The sequence below is a fragment of the Alternaria metachromatica genome (genome assembly GCF_023757995.1).
Source record: "Alternaria metachromatica strain BMP 0045 chromosome Unknown scaffold_5, whole genome shotgun sequence".
Lineage (NCBI taxonomy): Eukaryota > Fungi > Ascomycota > Dothideomycetes > Pleosporales > Pleosporaceae > Alternaria > Alternaria metachromatica.
In genome coordinates this window covers 703452-727549 of record NW_026055496.1, presented here as the reverse complement: position 1 = coordinate 727549, position 24098 = coordinate 703452, and the positions used below count along the sequence as shown (strand labels likewise).

Here is a 24098-nt window from a genome sequence, read left to right as displayed (position 1 = left end):
ACCCAGCACCCAGGCTACCCCACAGTCCTTCGCCATTCTCCAACCTCGGCCCTCGATCTCATCTCCCGCTGACGATGCGAGTGCAATAGCTGCACAGAGAGAGACGCGCAAGATGGGCGCCGACAGGAGTGACGGCTCCGGCTCCGGCTGCTCGAACACGGAAGCGGTCGCATCCGGATACGACGAAAAGACACCTCTACTCGAGAAAACCCAGGAGGGCCCCTACGAAGACACCAAGCGGCGAAGGAGATGGCTGTATCCGTCGCGCATATCCGACGGCATCGTCGCGGTCGTGGGCGTCCTCGCAACCCCCTTTGTCTATACGGGGCAATGCCTGGTGGCCGCCTTCTACTACGAAGAGGATGGCCACTTCTCCTTTCTCGCCCCGATCTACCACATCTCGCGGACATTCACTCGCGGACGTCGGAAAAAGGTTGCGGCGCACTCTTCACGAGCCTCGGCTGCCCCAGACCGTAGCGAAAAGGGAACGCGCAAGAGTCGCAGTTCGAGTGTCGCGCAGCCCGTCATGAAACAACCCACGAGGCGATCACTGTCGATAGCATCAACCTCGACCGCCATGACGTCCGACTCGGAGAGCGAGCGATCTCCTACACGCGATCCAGACACCGACAGCCCGTCGCGCCACACCCGCTCCAAATCCAGCGCAACCGCACGAGCAGACGAAATCGCCCCGGCCAAGAGGTCGATACGCATCACGCTACATCACAATGAGGACGCTTTGAGGCAACGCAAGGCAGCGAAAAAGGCCCAATCGTCCAAAAGTAACTCCGTCTCCTCCGAGGCTGCCGCTTCCCTCAAGTCCCCCACTGGGCCGGCAACCGCGTCTTCGAAACAATTGACCAAGTTCCCACGAGCGCCCCAACCCCCGCGCCCCCTCGTGCCACGCCGCCAGCCCTCGTACTCCGCTAAAGGCGTATCCGCTGTCGGGCCGCACCAGAAGACGCTCATCATCGATCTCGATGAAACATTGATCCACAGCATAGTCAACGGCGGTCGCTTCCAGACCGGCCACATGGTAGAGGTCAAGCTCCAGGCATCTGTCGGTGCCGACGGGCAGGTTATCGGTCCCCAGGTGCCGCTCCTATACTATGTTCACAAACGGCCGTATTGCGACGATTTTCTGAAAAAGGTACGCACATCAGCCAGGCACGCCTGATGCCACACTAACGGAACTACCAGGTTAGTAAGTGGTACAATCTGATCATATTCACCGCCTCGGTACAGGAATACGCAGATCCCGTCATCGACTGGCTGGAGGTGGAGCGCAAGTATTTTGCAGGCAGGTACTATCGACAGCACTGCACTGTTCGCAACGGGGCTTATATCAAGGACCTTGCTCAGGTCGAGCCCGATCTCAGCAAAGTCATGATTCTTGATAACAGCCCCTTGAGCTACGTTTTCCATCCTGGTAAGTTCACCCTCCGTCCAGTGCGCCCACTTGTGCTCGTACTGATTGTGTATCCAGACAATGCCATTCCCATCGAAGGCTGGATTAGCGACCCAACAGACCACGATCTGCTGCATCTCATCCCGCTGCTCGAAGGCTTGCAGTATGTCACCGATGTGCGTGCGCTGCTTGCGCTTCGGCTCGGCATGCCCGCATCCGCCTAGTCAGGTAGCCACAATTTTAGTGGCATTCGCTCTAGTACCTCGCTTTCTAATACTTTTTGTACTATAGACCCGTTGCGCCGAGCAGTTGGCTATGTAGCTCGTTGGAGGAGATACCCAAGATGTTATTCGTTCATGATCCACGCCTCGCTTGAAAGACGTTCCTTTTGAGTTTCTTTTACTCATTACGAACAAGGGATTACCCGCCCGTCGGCATGCAGCTCCGATCTGCCACTTGCGACTTGACGCATGGGCCTGTCGTCTCGCCCACGTTTTCAAGTCTGCTCCCCCACGCCTGTCAATTCCCTTGTGTCCGGGGCATGACATGCGTGGCGACGGGTACTCACTCACCATGTTCTTACACATCCCGCTTATCTCCCGCGACCTTTCAGCCCCACGACGCCCATTTCTTCTCCCGTGGCTCCATGCAGGGCCGTAATTGCTCTCGCTTGGGTCCCATCAGAACGAGCACGTTGAATGCTTATTACATTAACACACCGCTGCCCCTGTCGCTTCCATGCCTTTACAATGTGGCCGTCGCTCTGAATTATCCAACGTGCATTTTAACATCTTGTGCCAATGCATTCGTTACAGAGAAGACGCCTGCGCTCAAGTTCGATTCCATCCGAGAACTGTCGCAATAGGCTCAAAACATGGACGTAGCAATGGTTGATTCGAGGTTAGTCTACCACTGGTGGCCTGGATGTAGCTAACATCATATAGCTTGGACCATCCATTCTTTGATGACGCCATAGAAGCAATACACAACACCATACTGCAAGAACATCGTCAGCATTTCGATCATCACATCAGCTCAACACTTCTACTCGAAGAGCTCCGTCGCACTTCCGCTGGCAATGGGTCGGCAGACCGAAGACTAGTCGTATGCAGTCGAAAGTTTACACTGTTCATTCGCACCTTTGCACCCTACTTCGATGTGCTTGGCACATGCGTCGAATTGCAGCCAGAATGGGCAGGCTGTTTCTGGGCAACTGTTCGTGTAGTCTTCAAGGTATGCATGTAGTACATTTGACACACAACTTGGACTAACACGGAAGCAGATGAGCGGTGACTGCGTGCTTGTCCTGGAGAAAATTGCCGATGTTCTTGAAGCTATTTCGCAAATCATACCACCTTATCAGGAAGTTTACAACATCTGCAAGCGTAACGGAGCCGAGTCCCATGGCGAGGCTGGAGACCGTCATCTGGCTGCACTTCTGTCTTACGTATATGCGGATCTTGTACAGCTGTTCTTGGAGCTATACTGTATCTTCTGTCGTGGGGCACAAAGTACATCCATCAGTTGTACGAACGTCCTCCACAGTGAGACACTATGGCGACCCTTCGATTCCCGGTTTGCCCACCTTGAAACACGGCTAGGCCAGCACAGGAGGTGGTTAGAAACAGAAACCGCGAACCAGACTCAATACTACGCGGACGTCTCACAGCACCGCAGAAGTTATATCGACTTTTTGCAGCGCCAAAACGGATCCGTAGCCAACGGTCGTGTGGAGCAAGATGAACAACGGCTCGCGAAGCGATTGAGGAGAGTGGAGAAAGTACAGCATTGGCTGTCCTCTTCTACCTCGATTGCAATGAGATCGCTCGGTACTCAACAACCTTATCAAGAGTCCTGCGCTTGGTTCTTGCGTGTCGCCGCATACGCCCAATGGAGGAATTCGCGCTTTGAGAGCAGCATGGCAAACGACCAAAAAACTTTACTTGGCAACTGGCAACATCGCGTACTGTTTGTGCAGGGTAAGTCGCCGCGCGCATAATTCAAGTCTTCTATAAACTGACAAAAACTCAGCGAAATCCGGCTTTGGGAAGACCGTCATCTCGCGTTCAGTCGTTGAAAATCTAGCTGGTGAAGCGGACGACCCTGATCTGTGCGACGAACCGCCGGCCACTGCAAGTTATCATTTCAATCACCTTCTATCCGAGAACAACCAATCCGAAGATGCCTTCCGGGCTATGGCATGCCAGCTACTTCACGCTCGTCGGCACGACCGGTCAACTTTGGATACTGTCAGCCTCTTATTGCGGAAGACGTCCTTTCGAGAGCATGCCACCTCTGATGAAGTGCTCGATGTTCTTCTGCTTCTACTTCGGCAGCACCCCACTTTCCTTGTACTTGATGGCATCGATGAGTGCAGCGATACAGATACGCTCCTTGCATCGTTAGCAAGACTCTGTCGTGGATCTGACACAAGAGTTATCCTTTTCAGCAGACCAAATTTGAAGATATCGCTTGAGTATCAGAAATGGGCTTCAGATGCTCCTCATATTCTCTCGCTTACCGGTCAACACAATACTGTTGCTATCGATCGATTTGTGGTACCGGAAATGAACCGCCTAGCAGATCAGGGCTTCTTCGGTATCTCTATGGATCGAAGGCTCATGTCGGAAGTCGCGAGGACGGCAAATGGCGATTTTCTCTGGGCCAACATGTTTTTGAAATTCCTTCAGTCGCCGCTACTGTCGTCGGACGAGCGACTGCATATCCTCCAGGGGGTGCATTCAATACAGGGCCTGGAAGCGCTCTTCACTATCATGTTTGACGCATTAGCGCGCCATCCACCAACAGAAAAACGCGTCATCGCCGACACATTTCGATGGTTGTCTTTCCCGATCAACCGCATGTGTCCGGGGGCACTACACGCTGCGCTGAACGCATACAAGCCCGACATCCACGAGGATTCGCATACAACCGATATCATACAAGCTTTGCCGGAACTGACATGCGGTCTCCTCTGCGTTGCCAACGACGAGATTGCTTTCACCCACGAAGCCATACGTGATCATCTTCTCAACCCACTATCTCAAGGCTCAGAGTTCAGTCTTTGCGATACAAGCAGCGTCCATGGCCACCTTGCTGCACGATGCCTATCACATCTCGCTCACGATATACCAAAACGTCCTCTCGGTGCCCTACAGCTTCACAGTCCAGCCATGCCACCTACCATACCTACCAGTAGTGGTGCGAGCCAAAGAACAAGCGCGTCAGTAGACAGTGGATACAAGTCCCTGTCTTCATCAGACGGAGACAATCACACCCATGCGATGCCGACACTACCAACTCAACACAACAGCTCGAGGGCGAATAGCATCCGCACCGTGCCTTTCGATACCCATTTGCCTTTCCTACGATATGCGGCACTTTGCTGGCCTATCCATTTAAGCCGTGCTCTACTCCCATCTTCACACTACACCACAACCTCCTCAGCAGATACACTCGCCTACCTACCCGCATTGAGCGCCTTCCTAGCTTCTCGTATTGCCGTCACTGCTTGGGTCGAAGCTTCTTTCCGGTACAGTCTACCACCCACGCTCACTCGCCTTATTGGCCCGTTGTCGGATCTGAAGGGCGAGATATCACCTGCTACTGTGGAGGGCAAAGAGCTGAGGCTGGTTGTTCATGAGATGAGGGTCCTGAGTGAGAGGCTGGTGGAGTTGAAAAGAGAGCATGAGAGCGTCATGAGGCGAAATCCGAGTCTGATTTGGCAGATGGATGAGCCGGGTGGGAATGCTTATTGGCCGGTTTGGGAGGATGTTCTTGCAAATGGGAGTGGGAGGTAACGGCAAAAGCGCGCAAGAGTTTGTTTTTAATCATTCGGGGATAGTCGCAGCGGAGTTCGGTATGTGTTTCCACATGCTTTCTCGGTGGATGGCGTTTTCTTCATATCTCATGAACATATCTGGGCAGATTTAGATTTTTGAATACGTACCTTGTCGCTTTAGCTAGTTTAGGTCCGTTAGTGATGTATATATACCCTTCTTTTCGGTTCAGAACTTACATGATTTCCTATTCCAATCTTCACTTTTTCAAAACTCAAGACCACATGCCCATGCTGTGTATTCACCAAAAAACACACACACAATGAGCATGTCTGGTCTGCTTTGGCGACTTGCGGGAGAACGATAGTCTCAAACGAAGTGCATTTACGACTGAGATATGTCGCTGGACTCATACTTCGTTGTTGGTGACAAAACCGATGTTGAGAGATTTCTATAACACGAAACCTTCACTTTCCTAGTGGTCTCCGAAAAAAAAATACAAGCATGATCTATGTGCATATCGGCAACTCGGTCTGAGATTTCGAGTGTGTAAAGGTGTATCAAGATGCTTGTATGGCGTACTTCAGAACGAACTCTAAACTGGCCAAACCTGCGTCTGTATCCAAAAACGGTTATCGTAGCCGTGATGGCCGGAGGTGTTCCAAAGATCGTATCAAAGACCGCGGTGTGAGCATCACCAAAAGCACTGGACATCAGTCGAATAAACGGTCAGTACATGAAAGCCTACCTGTATATATCTGTCTCTTCTCTCGACCAAGAAACATAGTGAAAAGCAGGACAAATCGAAAACGAGATCAGTCCACTTCATGGTGTGAGTTGCAAGGTTTGCGTCCAAGCACCGAACTCTTTACTAACTCAAAAACTGTCTCTGTGTAATTGATGTGCGCTTGTTCAGCAGAATAGCACAAACTATGCGTGTGAATGTTCTCCGTGGGAAAGTGGAGATGACAAGATATCCAAAACAACGCCACCTCATTCCTTGAAGTTCTCATCCACTAAATCCATGGTACGAACACATACATGCTTCTTTCCTGGATCAGCCCTGGAGCCATCTCAAAATTTGGTAGTCTGGCCACATGGGTATAAATATTCTTTCCTATTCAACCCTGCTCTTTCCGAGACCATGCCTGAGTTCTCATCGTCCAAAACGATAGGCAGAATCTCCATGTCTCTTTTCCAAAAACCTCCTTCTGGGGTTCACATGTTTTGCTCATTGGAGAGGCTCCTGCGGACTCGAAAGGAGGAGAGATGACCTTCGATGCTCTAGCAGCAAGTCCGCTTGCATCGTGATTCTCGAAATGTCCGATGTGGATTTAATTATGATGGACGAGCCCTTAGCATGTAGGGAAGATGTAGAAGCAGACGTGGATGGTGTGTGATGACTTACCCTGACGCCAAGTCTGAAGCATGTGATTCCGCGTCCCGAGGTCCCCACGATTGGACAATTGCTGCGACACGTACCTTCACTTGGTGAAGTTTACAGCCACGACAACCATGCTTTTGCGCTCAATTTGAGACGCAGTATCTCACCGTTCCTCAGCTTGGCACATTCGACCAAGAGAACAATTCATCACGACCTGACCTTCATCCTTCGCGACAACCCCACCATGGCGCCCCCTCCATCCTCCCTCTACACGCTCTCTTTCGCGATTGCAACCCTCGCTACCCTGCTTGTCGCAGCAACACTGCGTCTGCTTGCCATACTTCCAAATGTGCGCTCAAAGTCTACACCACTGCGCAAGCGCCCGCTCGCAACACGTATCCTCGTCGTTCTTGGATCAGGCGGACACACACACGAGATGTTCTACCTACTGCGAGATCTAGACACACGGAAATACACACACCGAACATACGTGGTCAGCAGCGGAGACGCGTTCTCAGCACAACGCGCCGCGGAGTTTGAGCGAGGACTTGAAGATGGGGAGAAGGAGCGGCTGCGAAAACAAGAATCGGACAAAGAGGTGGTGCAACCAGACGGCACGCGAAGAAGACCTGTGATGGAGATTACAGATGCAGACGGAACAACGCATGCGCTAGAAGAGAAGAGGGCAGAGAGACCAATATGCACTGGCCCGGACCACTACAATATCGCCGTCATCCCTCGCGCGCGCAAGATACACCAACCACTCCTTACAACGCCTTTCACCTCACTTTACACCCTCCTATCTTCCTTCACACCTCTCCTCCGCGCACCACCACTTCTGACCGGCCAAGCTCCAACAACGCCATACGAAGCCGCAGCCGCCGACATCCCGGATCTCATCATCACCAACGGCCCAGCTACGGCTGTGATTCTTATCCTCGCAAGCCTCATACTGCGCTTCTTCAACATCAAGGGCGCGAACAGCAGGGGCAAATGTAAGACGGTGTACGTGGAGAGTTTTGCACGAGTCAAGACACTGAGTTTGAGTGGGAAACTGCTGCTAAAGGTCGTGGATCGCTTCCTGGTGCAGTGGGAGGAGTTGGAGGGCGCAGGAGGACGAGCGGAATACTGGGGCATTCTGGTATGAGCTCAAGGACGATTTCATGGGAGAGGTTCAAGAGATCGTGGTATGCATGATGCAGGCGTTTGATGTACATTTACAGCGAAGATACCCCACAGGCCACAGAAAGCCTAGCTGAGTTTTCGGCTTCAATCCATGCTATATATACAAAAGGTATACTTGTACAAGTCTCGTGTCACAGGCGTGATGCATCATCATGCCACCGTCTCAGTCACTCTAGTCGAGGTCGGCTGTTTGACTGGGAATCTGCTTCTTGCCCAGATACGGCTTCGTAGCACTCTTCTGCATGTGCTGACCCAATGCCGCCAGCAAACTCTCCTGATCCACAAGCGGCTTCTCCTTCTGGCTCTGCACCTTCTTCTGATGCTCAAGCTCCCACCTCAATTGCATGGGCGTCTTCATTGCCTGCGCCGCTCTGTGCTTTTGCTTTGCAATTTCTCGCGCGACCACACCCTGTTCGGAGTGTTGCGCAACCTTGATAGGACGCGGTGCTTCGGGGTCCCTGTCTTTCTTCGCTTTGATGGAGAACTCGTGGATATCGCTACGGAGTTCTTCCGCAATCGTGTCGGGGAAAGGTGGCGCAACGAGCGTATAAGCCATAGACTGCGAACCTTCGACAATGTTTCGTCTTGTATCCACGTCATAGGCCGAAGGAAGCTCAGGGTCTATGCTTATTGGAGCGGCGGTCTTGAATCGTTCCTGCTCTTGCCTTTGAATCTCGGCGAATTTGGCCTCGAGGTCGACTGGGCTCCTGCTATTCGTTGCGTCTTGTTGCGCTTGGTCCTCCTTGTTCTTGCTCCGCCAACGACTCAAGCTCGTGAACGGCTGGCTCACCTTGGCCAGGGCCTTTTTGAGTAATGTTTTCTTGTCTTTGCTTGTCTCTTTTGTGGTATCAACAGCTCCAGTTCCTTCCACGCGTTCCCATGGCCATTCCAGTCGTTGCCGTGTGCCTGCGATGTATCGGTGGAAGATGGGAAGTCCAGTTCGAGGATCGTATTGGTGTGCTTCGGGTATTGTGTCGTTCCCGTAGTCAGTACCGGTGTATGGATCGATGCCGGTGGTATGCCGCTCCATGTAGATCTTCTCGACCACGACGTCCTCGTAACGCTTCTGGCCTCCCTGGTCTATCTCGGCTGGTACCACGAGACGTACATTGCTCAAGGGCATAGGCACCTCGTTCTCTACCTTGGGCCCCATCTCTTCGGCAGCACTACTAAATAGACTAGTGTCGAAGTATTGCTGGCAAATGTTAACACTCAAACTTGATGACACAGCCAGGCGGTAAATACCAAGTTCATGCCCTTAATAACGACGTCGTGTGATCGATCTATGGTCTCTCGTACCACACCCACCTTGCCCGCCTCTTTTCCTTTCAGAATTACGACACGATCACCCTTCACAATTGGAAAGTATTTCTTATCGTCCACGACCAGCGGGTACTCGAGCTCAAGGCCTTTCTTTTCCCTAAAAGCGTTCCGGCTCTTCTGCGCCTCGATAGGTATCTCAGGCTTCTGCACCTGGCCGCCGGTGAGGACACCGTATTTCTCAGCATCTGGGCCGACGGCGCGATTTGGCCTCAACGGACCAAGTTTCCAGTCCTCTTTTGCATTGGCCAGAGCTTGCTTCCTGACACCCTTGATGCGCTCTTGTTCCCACCCTTTACGCGCAATGATGGCTCGCTTGATTTCCCATTTGTCCTGTTTGAGTCCCTGGCGCTTCTTGCGTTCCCGCTCGTGCCATTGGATTGCGTTTTTGACCTTGCGGATCTCTTTGAGTTTTTTGGCCTGACGGGCGGCGTTGCGCCCCGGCCTGACGATCAATTGGCTCATGGTGGGCGGGATGGCGGCGGTGGAGATGGAGATGCGAGGGTTTGCGGACTACCGAGCCATCGAATGGCGGGCGGCGAGGTGTGTAGTGGCGGATACGACCGGGGAGATCAGATGGAGACGCTGTGTCGTGAGGTTCGAGCCGGTGTCGTTTCCTCGGCGATGGGTTGCCGGCAGTCGTCCCTCCAGAAGTGGTGAACAGTGCATTCGACCTGGTGAGCCAAAATTCCGCGCCGGCGCCCGGGCGGTGTGGCCGCCTCGGCAGAATCCAAAACACGTCGCCCATGACATGGTGCATCAACCCTAACCATCACCACGCACTTCAGGTGTCTTCCCACCATGGCGCTATTACGGCGCAGACTGCGCTGCCATTACTGCAATACACTGTCACGCGACACTGTCTCACAGATACCTAAGACATTTCACTGTCCGCAATGCGACGCCGTGAATCACTTCGACGAAGTACTTACTCTACCGCATCAACACCCGAACCTCTCCAACTGACCCGTTCCCCAGCGCGGCAACATCACCGATCCGCCCATCGAAGAAGTCGCGACCGCCCCTCAAGCCTCCTTCCAACACCTGCGCTCCCGCTCCCCAACACCCGCCATGTCCGTACCCGGTGACGACATCTTCTGCGACACATGCCAGCGCAACCAGACCCTCTACGCAAAGCTCTTGGGTGAGTACCTTCCGGAAGAGGATGATCCGACGTATGGGCAATTCTTAGCGGCGTACGAGGACTACAAGGACGAGCTCGAGACCCGGTACCCGCAGGTCTGTAGCGAATGTCTGCCTCGAGTCCAACATCAGATCCGGAACGCGAACCATATTGCCAGAGCAGACAACCTGGCGCGTATCATGGAAGCGAGTAAACAGAAGCGTACAACTGTACACACCCACCGACAAGCGTGGACATTGAGGTTCATTTCGCTGGCGAAGTGGACCTATGTCGTGAGCACAGCAATAGGAATTGTCTGGCATGCTGCTGGACTGTACATGGGCCCGGATGAGGGTATACGGGCGTACCAAGTTTTCAGCTGGGATACTTGTTGGACTCAGGCAAAGTCGGGATGTTGGATGGACGAAATCTGTGTACTTTCGCCCGTGATACTCAAGTGGCTGAACTTTGCGATTATCGCCGATGCTCTCACAATCTGGTGGAACCCCAAGCTGAAGCTCAAGACGAACAGCCTTACGGGCAGGATGCGCGGGCTCATGTCACTATGGATGATTCGAATTACTGCCGTGGCTCTTCGTTTCCTAACCCTATACTACTGGAAAGGTCACACCATCAACAACGACACGTTGACACTATTCCGGTACACACATGTGTGTATGCTCGGAATATTAACCTTCTCGTCTATCATGACATGGAAGGCGGTCCGCATAGTCTACGGCGCCGCGCCCTCTTTTCTGAAAACGGCTCGCGAACCCGTACCCAGCGCACCCGATAGCGCACAGAAGGCAAGAAGAGGCTCTTACCACCCCGCTCATCCCCAAGCAAGCGTTTTCGATAGTATAGCGCCCGATTTTGCAAATGGCATGGATCAGTGCAAGGAGTCCTCCCCTCTTCCCCCGTCCCCCACTATCTCAGAAGCCTCCTTCACCACACATGCTACCGACGTCACCACACCCTATGCTCAGCGATCTACATTCTTGGGCGCAGATGACATGGACTGGACACCGACCAAGAATTCTGGAAGTCGGTTCTCTTCACAACCCCCAGAAATTATACCCAACCACTTCTCCAAGACGACATCTCGTCAGCCAGCAACACCCCCTCGCTTCAGAGAACCCCACTCCATCTTCTCCAAACCAGACCCGAATCCATTCCGTCACCGGGTCCCTGCACCGCCGCCACCCTCGCTCGGCGCCAACCAAAAGCCTAACCCCTGGAAACCAAGTGTCTGGGCGCCTCCTCTCAAGGAAAACGCACCCAAGTTCTTCAAAGGAGACCAGAAGGCGCAAGGAGGTGCGGGAGAGATACCGGGTTTAGATGGCTTTGGTGTACCGAAGAACGTCAAGAGGGATGCTGAGCTCTTCGCCAGCCCGAAGCTCAAGTATGAATACTACGGGACTATGAAGGACACTGGACTGGAGGACACGTTTAATGCCATGTTTACGAAATAAGATGGACTGCATACGCAAGGATTGCTAAGATTGCATAGGTGGTTGGCGTTTTGTTTGAGATACCCGGCGGCGCTTCTTTCGTATGTTGCATTAGTCGGAGTTTGTTACTATACGGAGGTTTGTGTACAGTAGTGTTCTTTCTAGATCAATGAATCATGGACAACGTAAACCTCAAATGTATTGGGTTCATCACATTCACTACCAAGTCCTCAACGGCATGTCAGCGCACCCAGCATCACTCCATGGCATACGCATACGGAGTGGGCGCTTGAACGAGTCAGATTCTATCTAACTCTCCAGCATATCATGACTTTTCATATGCCGGGTAGAAGCACAGATAACCCCGATGTAAAGACTCCGGTAACCCCCCATAGTGATCCGCGGATTCCATCATTCGTTCATGGCGGGCTTGTGGTCCACGTTCGTTTCCTTCCTTGACTCCTTGCAGACGAGTCCTCTATGACCTGGGCTTCTCCTTCTTCTCCTTCCACAGTGCGGACAGACCGACACCGGAAACCTTGACGACCTTGAAACGCACACCGGGAATATCACCCTTGGCCTTGCCCTTACGACCGAAACCAGCAAGGAGGACCTCGTCGTTCTCGTCGACGAAGTTCAAGCAACCGTCGTTGGGAACTGGCAGATTATTAGCCCACGCTCTCATTGTTGCCACAGGCTCGTCGCCGAAGCCTCTTCAATCTCCGCATAGTGACATACCGAAAGCGGTGACCTTCTTTCCGTTCTTGATCAATTGTACACGGACACACTTTCGGATAGCGGAGTTGGGCTGCTTGGCCTCAACACCGACCTTCTCGAGAACGATGCCCTTGGCGTGGGAAGATCCACCGAAGGGAGACGACTTGTAGGCGGTTCCGAGGAGACGCTTCTTGTAGTGGAGATCGGCCCATCGTCCCTCGCGGCGATGGTTGCGGAGCTTGCGGGCGGCGTTGAGACCTCTTGGCTTTCCTGATGATGTTGTGAGCAACTACCCAATATACGCCCGTGTCAGGACGGCGAAGGCGTGGAATTGTGCATTTCGCGTCGATCGGGGGCTTCTGGAGGGAGTGGCTGCGTACCTTTACCCATGGTTGCGGTATTGACGACGGGTGTGCTGGGGGAAGTGTGGTTAGTATCGCGGACGTCGAAGTATTTTCGAGAGCGGCTGGAATCAGTGTGCGCCAGAGCCAAGCCCCACAGCTTAGCGGCGCTGGCCCGGAAGGGGTTAGCGCAGCACGGCCATCTTATCTTATCGGGCCATCGTCATCGCGTCTGGGGAGAACACCAATGAACACCAGCACGTAATTGCAGTTCAAGCCAGTAGACTTCAAGATTCATAGTGACCAGTCCAATTGCCCATCGCAATACCCACACATCCTTAGTCGCCCTAATCCAACCTCATAACGCGCCGAGCGCATGCACTACCATGACTTCCAAAGACGACAAGAAAGTCACCAAGACGCAAACTAACCGCCTACCTGCGCCTGCGCTCTTTGTCGGGCCACCGTCACACAATGCCTCCAACACATCGCTGCACGAAATCCGAACACCTGCAAGGGCGCCTCTAGTCCGCCAGCGCTCACTCCTTTCTCCGGACAACAAGCGACCTCTTCCACCCACGACCACCAACGATGGCGACCACCTTAGCCTCACTTCCACGAACCCCTCGGCGCCATTCCAACGGCGCCAAAGACAGCACAGCCAAGCCGCAGATGCCGAAGCATCGTCACGCGCCGAAGCGATATGGGCAGAGATGCAAAACACGTTGGAGGAGGTTGAGCTGAGCGCCATCAAGGGCCCAGGCATGACAGTTTTCGGCTCTGAACACTCTCGAGCACTAGATGAGCTGCGGAAAGCGCAGATAGAACTTGCAAAAGCATGGGCACGCTCGGAAGAGGACGAACAGACACCCGAACAACAGAAGAAGTCACAGGACAGCAAAGCGAACGACTTGCAACCCCAGAGTCTTGCGAACCATCCTCATGACGGCGCAGGGTCAGGAAAAGGCGAGAAGCTGTTCGACCGGATCAAGCTTGAGGAGGAAACAGAAAAGGACATTGAGCTGAGTCGGAAGAGGAGAGAGGAGAACGACCGATACTTCGAGAAAGTGAACAAGGGTGTGCAAGAAGTCGTTGTAAGACTGGAAGAGGTTGCAAAGGCAATGAGAGGGGTTGAGAGCGAGAGCAAAGAGATCTGGGGACACGGGAGTGACGACAGTATGGATACCGCGAGCGTCACTTGAGACAACACGCAGCCTGAACGGGAATTATTCAAAACACTATACCCATCAACGGGCAGTGTGATTTTAGGTGGACTTTCCGAGCTGTGTCCATCAATTAGAAAGACGGAGCACACGCTCTCGCACATCCTTGTCTCATCGAGAAGATGTACGCCGTCTATGGAGGCATCTAGCAGAAACCACATGCTAAACTGATGGGCTGTAGGCTTGGTGGTGATTTACGAACAGACTGAACAGGCTGATGCAAGCCATCGGCAACAACGACAGAAAGTATAACGTGGAAACACATGTACTCCACGCGCAATGGGACGTGCAATGGGTGGTATCTTGAGGTCGCTTCGCCGACCAACACAGGTAGCGTGTCAGATTTAGTGTCGCAATGATCAATTGCGAAGTCAAAAAGAGAATTATGTCAATAGACTGAAGACTGCGTGCCTTCTTTTGCGTTTTCTACATATGTGAGATTTACGCTTTACCGCCTCTGTTTCGTACTCTTTATCCATTACGTCTACACACACCGTCTACAAGAGATAGCGGTACTCCGGATTCAGATCGCCCATTTCGGTCTTCTCGTACTCCGTCAATCCTACATCCCTGACGCTCTTATTCCTCTTTCGGTTCGAAAGACTGCACATGACAAAGTACGCGCAGCAACTTAGTGCACTGAGGCACACGAAGCCGATACTGATGGAATACCCTCGCGTATACTTTGGCGCGTCAGTCTTCAAGAACGAGTAGACAGCGATGATTCCACCAATGTTGCCTGTTATGTTCGGTTAGCATTTGATACCTCGGATATCATATACGAGGTTTCAAACTTACCAAAGCCGACTTGCCATGCACTTCCTACAGCTCGACGGTGGTGACCACCCAAGTTCATGTTGAACCAACATACAATGACCGGCATGGCGGTGTAGGCTCCCATGGCGACAAGGAAGAGCGCTCCATACTGCAGGTCATGGTTGTCGTGTACGGTAATAAGGATAGCGAATCCAGCGATGCAGACAGCGATGGGGAAGATGGTGAAAAGGAAGCGGTGTTTGAGCCTGTCCGAGAACCACGCGACAAGCATCGAGAAACCAAAAGCGGCGGCCCATGGGGGAACACTGTGCAGCTGTGTCTGGATCTTGGAGTAACCATAGCTCTGGATGATGGTGGGAGAGAAGTAGGCATATCCATAGGCAGGTACGATCAAGCCGAAGTACATGAGTCCGCCAATGAGGATCTTCGGGTCCTTGAACACATTCACAACGTCCTTGGCTTTGATAGGTCGTTCGCGTGCGGAGCGTCCTTGGTCGATTTGGAGTCTGGCTTTGACAAATGCACGTTCGGGTTCCGAGAGCCACTTCACTTCTTCCGGGAAGTTTGGGAGCAGAAAGAAGAAAGCGAACGACACCAGAACAGTCAAGAGTCCTTCCAGAATGAAGATCCATCTGCCAGAGTCAGTGATTTCCAACACAAATGCACAGTCGAAAAATACCTCCACCCCTGATATCCGCGCATGCCGTCCATCTTGCCAATCGCAGAAGCTAGCAGTCCACCAAAGGCTCCGGCCAGCGTCGTTGAACTGAAGAAGAACGAATACCGCTTCTGCGCCTCGTGTCGGCGGTACCACATACCAATCAAGTAGAAGGCACCCGGAAACATGCCTGTCTCGAACACACCAAGGAAGAATCGAGTCGCAAGCAGACCAGAGTAGTTTTGCACAAAGCCTTGCAGCATAGTAACGAGACCGAAACCAAACATGCAGATGCTGAGCCAGACGCGAGGTTTCATCTTTTTGAGAAGGACATTGGACGGGATCTCGAAGAGGATGTAGGGGACGAAGAAGATGACCAGAGCAGTGTTGTAGCGATTATCTCGTGCCAGATCAAGTTCCTCGCTGAGGCCAAAGACGTTCGCGTTTGCAATGTTGACACGATCCAGGAAGGCCAGGAGATACATGATGCAGAGGAAGGGAATGACATGGAGGTCGATCTTGGTCACGAGTTTGGACTCCGTGGTGTTGGGCGGACATGGGACAAGCGCCGGGTCGTCGTCGTAGGTATTGTCATAGTGAGGGATTGGATCTGTCTTGTCCACGTCCGGAGACGGCACGTCTTCTGCGGATGATCAGCATATTTCAACGACTCTGTATATATGGCAAAGAGCGTAGGGTGATGCAATTATGATCTGTGCGATGTGAAGCTGATGATGAGCTTGCAGCTGACAAGATGCGTCAAGCATTCCGCGGGAGTCATCGGGGCCAGCTTAGCAGATGCGGCGACTTACTCTCTTTCCTTCCGAACATGACGACGGTTGGTGAGCTTGACTCTATCCGCCTGGGTAGTTGCCTAGTGTTCGGGAGTAGGTCCGATGCCAAATTCACACTTGCATGGCACTTGCAGAGGCGGGAGCGAAGGCAATATATCCTGGAAAGCGGACAGTGAAATGGAGTCACAGCGAAGGCCGAGGTCGCTGGTACCCTAGCACAATTCTGACCACTCTCGCATCGTCGACGCTCGCCAACCCCGCATCTCTGGCTTTGGCTGTTTGCCCATGCATGCGTAAGCGATGGAGTTCCTCATTAGGAAGCTGCGCTGCCGGTCGCCAGCGCGAAGTCACGGGTACCCAAGGACATGGCGCAAACACGGCGTGCAACTAATTGTCGACCGCTCGGCTTTGGAACAAGCAAAAAGACAGGCGACATTGGCCGGCTCAAACCTGCTGGAAAAGGACCGTAAGCGTGCGCCTCGCGTGTGATGTAACCATGTGATCAGCAGTGTGGCGCCGGGCCTAAAGGGAAAAGATGCGTCGGCACGTATTGATGCGGAATAGCAAGCGCGCATCTTTCCGCATGGCATTGTCGGAACAGTTGCAGAACTCCACCTGCAGACGTAGTTGCGGCCAGGTACTGTCTGGGCTGATGTCAACTGGGGACTGTCGACATGGTGGTGAAGGGCGTGTCGGCGGTCGCTGAGCAAAGGCCAGGTTTTATATCCGAAGGGCCAACCTTGTAGTTTTGGTTTGGTCGGGCAAGCTGGTTCGGCAGCCGACATCAACTCAAGCCTGGGCGCGCGGAAGTCTCAGCGTCGTCCACACTCCTTTCCCTGTGCCTCCTCTCCTTCAGCCTCTCGACCCTGCACTCTCAATCTCGCCATCCTCCCAGCACCGCATGCCAGGCCCGAACCACGACGTGGAAGTGTGACTGCGAGCGACCCGTTACCCGTCGACGATACCCCGAGCGGCTGGCCTGCTGACCCGAGATGGTGAATGCCAAATATGTCGCCTTTACCGTCAACAAGCAGACTCCCTTCTTGCAGACGCCAGACCAGGCCTATGCCACCGTAATCAACTGCCGGCGGCCAGGCGGGAAGCGCGCGGGGCTGGCGCACGAGGTGCGATCCCACAATGTGCCGCTGGCCATGGTCGAAGGCAGTCTGAAGCGCAAGCGGGGCGACGAGTCCAGGAAGGACTCTGAGCAGGCGGGCAACCCGGCCGCCTCTTTCGGAAACGATGCGACTCCACTCACTGCGGCACCGGCCCGTCCACTGCTTAACCAGCAGTGGCAGCAGCGCAAGCCGACGCGGTTACGAAGGGGCAAGATCCTGTCCAAAGGCGTCGACCTGGACTGCTGGTTCATCATACTGTCCTACTCGGACCCTGCGCAGCTGCTCGAGATGCGTAGCAAGATTGCCTCATGCTACCGGTTTTTGCGGGATAACCCCATGCTCTGGAAGCATAGCAGGGTTTACTATTACGGAACCGACATGCCGGACCCACCTCCAGGTCTCACCGAGTTCCAGTTCGCCCACTTGCGCCATGGGCATGGCTGTATGGACTGCGGCGCCCCAAACACTCGCAAGACCTTCTGGGCCTTCCTGCGCCGCATGTGCAAAGACTGTCTCAACACCCAAGTCATCAGGGAATACGATGCTGTTGCCCAGCTGAGAGGTCCAAACGGCGAAGACGTATCCTATATCCGCGCTGCCTTGCCCAGTGGCATCTTCGATTCATGGGGTAACTTTGTCGGCGTGGGACCAGCGAGTACGCATGCGCTGAAGACCATCTACTTGCGGTCAGACGTGCAGAAGCTCGTTGCCGAGTTCCACAAGGAGTCCAGAGAGAGGGACCCCAACACAGAAGAGACGGCTACATGGTGGACTGAATGGCTTGCTGACAAGGCCAAGAAGGTAGAAGAGCGCCAGATGTTTGCAAAGAAGATGGAGCAGTGGGAAGAGATGCAACGCACGGCTAGAACTTCTGACTACACTGCAAAGAAGTTACGGCGCAAGAACTTCTTCAAGGAAAAGGCGTCCCAGCTCGATCCACCCATCAGTATCAAAGAGCTAGAAGCGTGTCCGGCATACAAGCGTGCCATTACCATCCCCAAAGACCCCAACAGCACCTCCTGGGATCTTCTCAAGCCCAAGATTGTAAAGGAAGCCGCCGAAAATGCGGCCAAGAGAAACATGGAAGAATCGCGGCCGGCAACGGCATCGACGTCCGGCATCTCTACGCCTACCGGCAGCCTGGACGGTTACCCGCACACGCAGCCGTATCTCGGCATGATCATGGGTATGCCTCCGCACAATGGCATGTACTGATCATATTTTCTTAAGAGTTCACGCTGGGACGAGTAATACGCGAGAAAGCTAATGTTTCGGGTAATGATTGCATTAATGTCATGGCACTGGAGTTGGAAATTTGGTATGGCTTCTGGCTTCTTCACGCACACAAACCCAAGTGAGCATTTCTTTGCAAGGCGTTTATCAAGACTGGGAACCGCATTGAAGGACAAGGGATAGCAGGCGTTAACTGTACTGGCTTCTTTTTCATTACCGATACGTATCGTACGCCCTGGATATAATTGAATCGAAATTTTGCTTGACAAATACCTGCGCCGAGGACAGTGAGGTACCACAGCTGGATCGATAAAACTGCCTCTTCGAGCGATGCACCCACTTTTGTCGTTCACGCCGCTCATCGGAGAGCAACGGCATGTGGGCATGGCACGAGTCATTTCCGGCGGCTTAGTACACGAAAGCTCTGGTTGGCCACCATGTCCTACCCAAGATCACAAGCAGCGACGAGACACCAGACATCGTCTGTGATACCACGTGTCGAGCGTGGCGATATCCACTGCTAAGGATATCAGACAAAGATGCCGCAGAGCCTCATCAGGTACCCCTCATCTCGCTCGCTGGCCTGCGTCGATCGACGCCACCACAGCGAATCACAGAGCGTGGAAGTCGGCTTATGCACGAGGACAAAGCCCAGCCCTGCGAAGCTACAAAACCACGGGTCTCCCTGCCTGATAGTCTCAAACTCGAAACCGTCATCTGCTAGAAGCGTGGATTATATAACCCAATCGGCGGAAATGGCTTCACGATCGGAAAAGTGTCGCGGCGGCATCAGATATCGTAATCCCAAGGGTCCAGACGATTATGCCCCGTAATGCGTCTGATTGGTGCAGAGGCTATCAAAGTGGGTCGATGCCGTTGTTTCCAGAAAGATTGTCGCCATCTGAGTCCGAGGCAACAAAACATTATCTTTAAAAGCTTTCCCGTGCCTACGCCCTATTCGCGTTTGTGTTTTCACTCTCTTTGACCTTCCTGCCTTTGTGCTACTGTCAATTGACCTTCTAAGAGGCAAACTGCTCCACAAGTAGCCTATCAACAGACATCCAGCTGTTGCACAAATTATTCTGCTCGGCCGCCTCGATCTCCCATCCACCGTCTGCACAATGGCATCTGCCTCGCGAAACTTCTCTCGCGCCCTGCGCACCGCCGCTCCCTCGTTCCGCACCACCTCGACCCGCTCCTCTGCCCGCTTCGTCGCGCCCACACAGAACGCCTTCCGCAACCAACGACGCGGATACGCTTCTGAGGAGAATGGACCAGACAAGCATGAGGGCAACCCAACTGGTCTAGCCTGGGGCGCTGGCGCTCTCCTCGTCGGTGCTGGTGTATACGGCCTCTACACATACAAGCCAGAGTTGTTCGGCCAGACCAACAGCAGGAAGATCTTCACACCCAGGTTTGAGGACTACCAGAAGGTCTACAACCACATCGCCAAGAGGCTTGAGGAGCACGATGACTACGATGATGGTAGCTACGGTCCTGTTCTTCTTCGCCTTGCATGGCACGCATCGGGAACGTGAGTATTCTGCTTTCCTGTCTACCAGACACATGAACTGACAGACAACAGCTTCGACAAGATGACGGGAACTGGTGGTTCCAACGGTGCTACCATGCGCTTCGCCCCCGAAGGTGACCACGGCGCCAACGCTGGTCTCAAGGCCGCCCGCGACTTCCTCGAGCCCGTCAAGGAAGCCTTCCCATGGATCACCTACTCCGATCTGTGGATTCTCGCCGGTGTCTGCGCCATCCAAGAGATGCAGGGCCCCAAGATCCCGTACCGCGCTGGCCGCACCGACCGTGACGTCTCCTTCTGCACACCCGACGGCCGTCTGCCCGACGCCAGCAAGGACTCCAGCCACATCCGCGCCATTTTTGGCCGCATGGGTTTCGACGACCGCGCCATGGTCGCCCTTTCCGGTGCACACGCCCTAGGCCGCTGCCACACTGACCGCTCTGGCTTCGACGGCCCCTGGACCTTCTCTCCCACCACCCTGACCAACGACTACTACAAGCTCCTTGTCGAGGAGAAGTGGGCATGGAAGAAGTGGAACGGTCCCAAGCAGTTCGAGGATGTCAAGACTAAGAGCTTGATGATGCTGCCCACCGATATGGAGCTTGTTAAGGACAAGAGCTTCAGGAAGTACACCGACCTGTACGCCAAGGACAACGAGGCTTTCTTCAAGGACTTTTCCGAGAGCGTCATGACTCTGTTTGAGCTCGGTGTACCGTTCCAGCAGCCTGAGGACCAGCGCTACGTCTTCAAGAGCTCGTTCGACTAAGTCTGTGCGAGAGTGGGAGAGAAGCATTGGGGGTTACTTTGAATCAGAGATATCCATCTAGACTATTAGACCGTTGCTTAGTTAAAGGCAGCATGCGCTAGATCACTTTTGGAGGTTATACATTTATTGTTACTTGCTTTGTAGACTTTGGAAATACAGTATACGAACAAGAGGTCGTACATATCGTCCCTATTCACTGTGAGGTGCGTCGTGACGATTAACGCAGACTTTCACATAAGACAACAACCACTCTGACTGACGTTGGGTTCATATACCGCGATTTATGTGCAGCGGGAATGCCCATGTTGCGTAGATAGTCTGTAGCTTCCAACATATCGTAGTCACTTGCGCTCAAGCCATTGAAGTGAGTATGTTCTCGAGCGTGCATCGACCTGCCCTATCAGTCGCTCTTCAGCGCAATAGCAAGTTGTGCCGTCTTCTTCTTCCAGTACGCTTGATGTTCCTTTTCAACTTCACGCATGTCACTCAATTCCTGCCTGCCCAGTTCTTTCACCTCCTTCTCCAGGTTTTTGATGTCATCATCAGGGAGCCTTGTTGGAAGAGGCAGGGTGTCCTCGCGATACCTCGAGGGCTGGTATATGAACTTTGGAAACATGGTCGTTGGAGTGACGGCGTTCTTGTTGTTATGGGCATCTGCTGATCCTCCTTCTTCGAGAAAGGTAACGTGCTTCCTCTTGGTATGAGACTTATTGCGTACTGGAGAGCTCTCGTGTTCGGGGATGAAGAGTGTGGATTCGCCGTCAGTGACTTTCGATGGCGAAGACGAAGCAGATAATGCCGATTCGTCCGACGGCTGCTTGGTAAATAGCATATGTTCCATAGCTTCCTCGCCTAGACATGCCGCTCCTAGCTTCCAGATCTCGCCGAGAACAACCTCCCACTCCTTCTGCAACTTCGCTAGTTTGGCCGTCTCTTTAGTTATCAACTCATCGTAGTGGATCATGCGAGTCTCAAGTGTCTGATCAAGACGTACACTCTTTCCCTCACTGTCAGTGCGCCTAAGTGATAGGGTGAACTGAGAGATGGGTTGGTAGAGCTGAGTGGCTAGGCGCTCGTACTTTGCTGGGGCAGAAATCTTGAGGGGCGAGCTAATGAGGTCCTGTTGGTTACTGTTGTGAGTAACGGTCTGCAGGGTACTTTCGTAGAGGGTATGAAGAAGCTTTTCCAGGGTCTTGTTGATCCTGGAAGAAGCTGTCTTGTAGAGATGGCGACGGTACTTATCGCTGGCATCTGTGCAGTATGATATTAGCGGTCTGCGCTCAGCACATGAGAGAGCTTAGCTGTACCTTTGAATTCTACGCCTAGAGGATGCATGTTCGAAGAACTCTTTCTCACTACTCTCTTCTCTACGCTTGAGTGAGACCCGGCGCTCAGCAATGTGGTAGCGTCAGCATCGTCCCTGGTGAACCTGGAGTTGCTGATATTCGTCTGACGTGTGAGGTTGCCTTGTTCCCTGAAAGCACCCTGGTTCCTGAAAACGGCAGCAGCGGATACCGTCTTCTTCGCCGGTGGGCCCATGTTGCCGCGCGCCCGCAGTTCAGGTACGTTGCGCTCGACCTCCATTCAAGCTACCTGTGTTTGGGGGTGTCGAGGACGCGTTGCGAGTACTGAAAGAGGTGAAGTCGAGCTTTGGTGCAGACGCAAAGCTTGTGGGTTGTTCCGGCTCCGTTGAGGAAGGCGCGTGGTGACAACGGAAAGAGCACTCATATTAGCCACATCATAGAAGGGCAGGAATTGGTTATTTCCCCTTCAAATAGTGTGTGATTTGAAGTATATCAGGCATCCCAGCCATGAAGTTCATGCGTGTCTTGCTCTTCGTATGTATACATATAGTTGTTACACGGGTGACAGAAGCTGGCTAGACATTCGCAACCAAAGCGATAATGTATGGCATAAATTCCATGCGCCTCTTCTATTCGCCGTTGTATTATCTACCTCTTAGGGTGCCTGTCCCTCGGCTGGCACAACTACACCCTTCTCTTCCAGCATCTTTGCAAGCGATCCATCTTGATGCATCGACATCAGGATGTCACAGCCACCGACAAACTCCTTGTCAACGTATAGTTGCGGTATGGTCGGCCACTCGGAGTATTCTTTGATACCTTTTCGAATTTGTCAGCATGTAATGCCCCGTTGCCCATCCTGCAGCCACCCGAAATGCGCCGCAGGCTCGAGTCCTACGGCCAGGTGGCCAAACCTGCGGGGAAACCGTGAAAACGTACCTTGCCTCAGATCCTGGTCTTCCAGCACGTTGAAGGCTGTGAACTTCTCCGGATCTACACCTTGCATGCCCAAAATCTGTATGCTGGCTCTCGAGAAGCCGCATTGTGGTGTCTCTGGTGTACCCTTCATGAACAGGACAACAGGCGATGATGCGACAGCCTTGTCGATGGCAGACCGGACTTCATCGGAGAGTAATCGTGCTTGGAACGGTGTGAGGAATCGTGCCGAGGGGATGGGTCGAGCTGTGCTGGCACGGGTGGCGGCTCGGAAAGCCTGGTGGCTGTCAGATTGAATTGATAATTAGACGTACATTTCAGGAGCTTACCGAGGGAATTGCGCGTCTTGCAAACATCATGAGTGGTTGGAGTGGTGCAGGGAAGAAGTTCGGGTGACGCGATCACCTCCGCTGTTCGCCGCACCCGAAGTTTTGGATGAGGTCACAACGCCAAGGCCGCTGAATCACCAACCTCCCATTCGTCCGTTCTCACTTTGGCTTCATTCACGAAATGTCAGCTCACTAACGACTATCTATACACTGGGGCTTCGCGATGGCCAATAATCCTAAAGCTAGACTCACGGTGCATGTTAACCAACGCCTTTAGGCCTCAGCGAACGTAGACACTACTATCGCCATAATGAAGTCCGTCGCTTCAACTTCCATTAGGTGGTCTGCATCACACTGTTCGTTCCAAAAGAGGGCATGCCTCAGACAGGCTACAAGACCTCGTGATGCGTCTCATATCTGGAAAGACAAAATCCGACCTTCCTTTGTGCGCATGAGCGAAACGGTATACAAGCTACGAGCTGTCATTTGGAAACCTCGTTCCCATGGCAAATATTGGCAATCGAGGCTGCTAGCATCGAACTTGATCTACTTGTTCTATACTCAGTTTGCTAATCTCACAACGCCTATGTGTGTTAGCAGTGTGTGACCGGCAGATCACGCCTTTTACTCACCTGCGATTGTCAACTGCTATGCATATCTGAGGAATACGGTCACTCGATAAGCTTGTCTAAGTATATCAACAGTGAGTGTGGCCTCCCAG

General features: G+C 53.1%; 12 protein-coding genes across 12 annotated transcripts; 7 read left to right on the top strand and 5 right to left on the bottom strand.

Annotated features, from left to right (window-relative positions):
- Nucleotides 1-112: 112 nt before the first annotated feature.
- On the top strand, nucleotides 113-1632 carry J4E83_003188 (uncharacterized protein; the record flags this gene model as incomplete). The annotated part of the gene is made up of 3 exons (XM_049330125.1): nucleotides 113-1150; nucleotides 1201-1429; nucleotides 1487-1632. The coding sequence occupies 3 exons, from the start codon at nucleotides 113-115 to the stop codon at nucleotides 1630-1632; spliced, it is 1413 nt and encodes a 470-aa protein (XP_049190621.1).
- Nucleotides 1633-2282: 650 nt separating this feature from the next.
- On the top strand, nucleotides 2283-3407 carry J4E83_003187 (uncharacterized protein; the record flags this gene model as incomplete). The annotated part of the gene is made up of 3 exons (XM_049330124.1): nucleotides 2283-2308; nucleotides 2353-2641; nucleotides 2691-3407. The coding sequence occupies 3 exons, from the start codon at nucleotides 2283-2285 to the stop codon at nucleotides 3405-3407; spliced, it is 1032 nt and encodes a 343-aa protein (XP_049190620.1).
- Nucleotides 3408-6815: 3408 nt separating this feature from the next.
- On the top strand, nucleotides 6816-7718 carry J4E83_003186 (uncharacterized protein; the record flags this gene model as incomplete). The annotated part of the gene is made up of 1 exon (XM_049330123.1): nucleotides 6816-7718. One exon carries the CDS (start codon nucleotides 6816-6818, stop codon nucleotides 7716-7718), a length of 903 nt encoding a protein of 300 aa, XP_049190619.1.
- Nucleotides 7719-7928: 210 nt separating this feature from the next.
- Nucleotides 7929-9541, bottom strand: J4E83_003185 (uncharacterized protein; the record flags this gene model as incomplete). Its single annotated transcript, XM_049330122.1, has 2 exons — nucleotides 7929-8951; nucleotides 9002-9541. The coding sequence occupies 2 exons, from the start codon at nucleotides 9539-9541 to the stop codon at nucleotides 7929-7931; spliced, it is 1563 nt and encodes a 520-aa protein (XP_049190618.1).
- A 336-nt stretch (nucleotides 9542-9877) lies between these two features.
- Nucleotides 9878-11671, top strand: J4E83_003184 (uncharacterized protein; the record flags this gene model as incomplete). The annotated part of the gene is made up of 2 exons (XM_049330121.1): nucleotides 9878-10000; nucleotides 10055-11671. The coding sequence occupies 2 exons, from the start codon at nucleotides 9878-9880 to the stop codon at nucleotides 11669-11671; spliced, it is 1740 nt and encodes a 579-aa protein (XP_049190617.1).
- Nucleotides 11672-12128: 457 nt separating this feature from the next.
- On the bottom strand, nucleotides 12129-12757 carry RPS23 (40S ribosomal protein S23; the record flags this gene model as incomplete). Its single annotated transcript, XM_049330120.1, has 3 exons — nucleotides 12129-12307; nucleotides 12389-12637; nucleotides 12748-12757. 3 exons carry the CDS (start codon nucleotides 12755-12757, stop codon nucleotides 12129-12131), a joined length of 438 nt encoding a protein of 145 aa, XP_049190616.1.
- A 337-nt stretch (nucleotides 12758-13094) lies between these two features.
- J4E83_003182 (uncharacterized protein) lies at nucleotides 13095-13910 on the top strand (the record flags this gene model as incomplete). Its single annotated transcript, XM_049330119.1, has 1 exon — nucleotides 13095-13910. One exon carries the CDS (start codon nucleotides 13095-13097, stop codon nucleotides 13908-13910), a length of 816 nt encoding a protein of 271 aa, XP_049190615.1.
- Nucleotides 13911-14428: 518 nt separating this feature from the next.
- J4E83_003181 (uncharacterized protein) lies at nucleotides 14429-16197 on the bottom strand (the record flags this gene model as incomplete). Its single annotated transcript, XM_049330118.1, has 4 exons — nucleotides 14429-14670; nucleotides 14730-15340; nucleotides 15388-16009; nucleotides 16179-16197. 4 exons carry the CDS (start codon nucleotides 16195-16197, stop codon nucleotides 14429-14431), a joined length of 1494 nt encoding a protein of 497 aa, XP_049190614.1.
- A 955-nt stretch (nucleotides 16198-17152) lies between these two features.
- On the top strand, nucleotides 17153-18493 carry J4E83_003180 (uncharacterized protein; the record flags this gene model as incomplete). Its single annotated transcript, XM_049330117.1, has 1 exon — nucleotides 17153-18493. The coding sequence occupies one exon, from the start codon at nucleotides 17153-17155 to the stop codon at nucleotides 18491-18493; it is 1341 nt and encodes a 446-aa protein (XP_049190613.1).
- Nucleotides 18494-19632: 1139 nt separating this feature from the next.
- CCP1 (heme peroxidase) lies at nucleotides 19633-20808 on the top strand (the record flags this gene model as incomplete). The annotated part of the gene is made up of 2 exons (XM_049330116.1): nucleotides 19633-20045; nucleotides 20097-20808. The coding sequence occupies 2 exons, from the start codon at nucleotides 19633-19635 to the stop codon at nucleotides 20806-20808; spliced, it is 1125 nt and encodes a 374-aa protein (XP_049190612.1).
- Nucleotides 20809-21208: 400 nt separating this feature from the next.
- J4E83_003178 (uncharacterized protein) lies at nucleotides 21209-22392 on the bottom strand (the record flags this gene model as incomplete). The annotated part of the gene is made up of 2 exons (XM_049330115.1): nucleotides 21209-22059; nucleotides 22263-22392. 2 exons carry the CDS (start codon nucleotides 22390-22392, stop codon nucleotides 21209-21211), a joined length of 981 nt encoding a protein of 326 aa, XP_049190611.1.
- A 375-nt stretch (nucleotides 22393-22767) lies between these two features.
- On the bottom strand, nucleotides 22768-23404 carry GRX5 (monothiol glutaredoxin grx5; the record flags this gene model as incomplete). Its single annotated transcript, XM_049330114.1, has 3 exons — nucleotides 22768-22931; nucleotides 23052-23325; nucleotides 23378-23404. 3 exons carry the CDS (start codon nucleotides 23402-23404, stop codon nucleotides 22768-22770), a joined length of 465 nt encoding a protein of 154 aa, XP_049190610.1.
- Nucleotides 23405-24098: the final 694 nt, after the last annotated feature.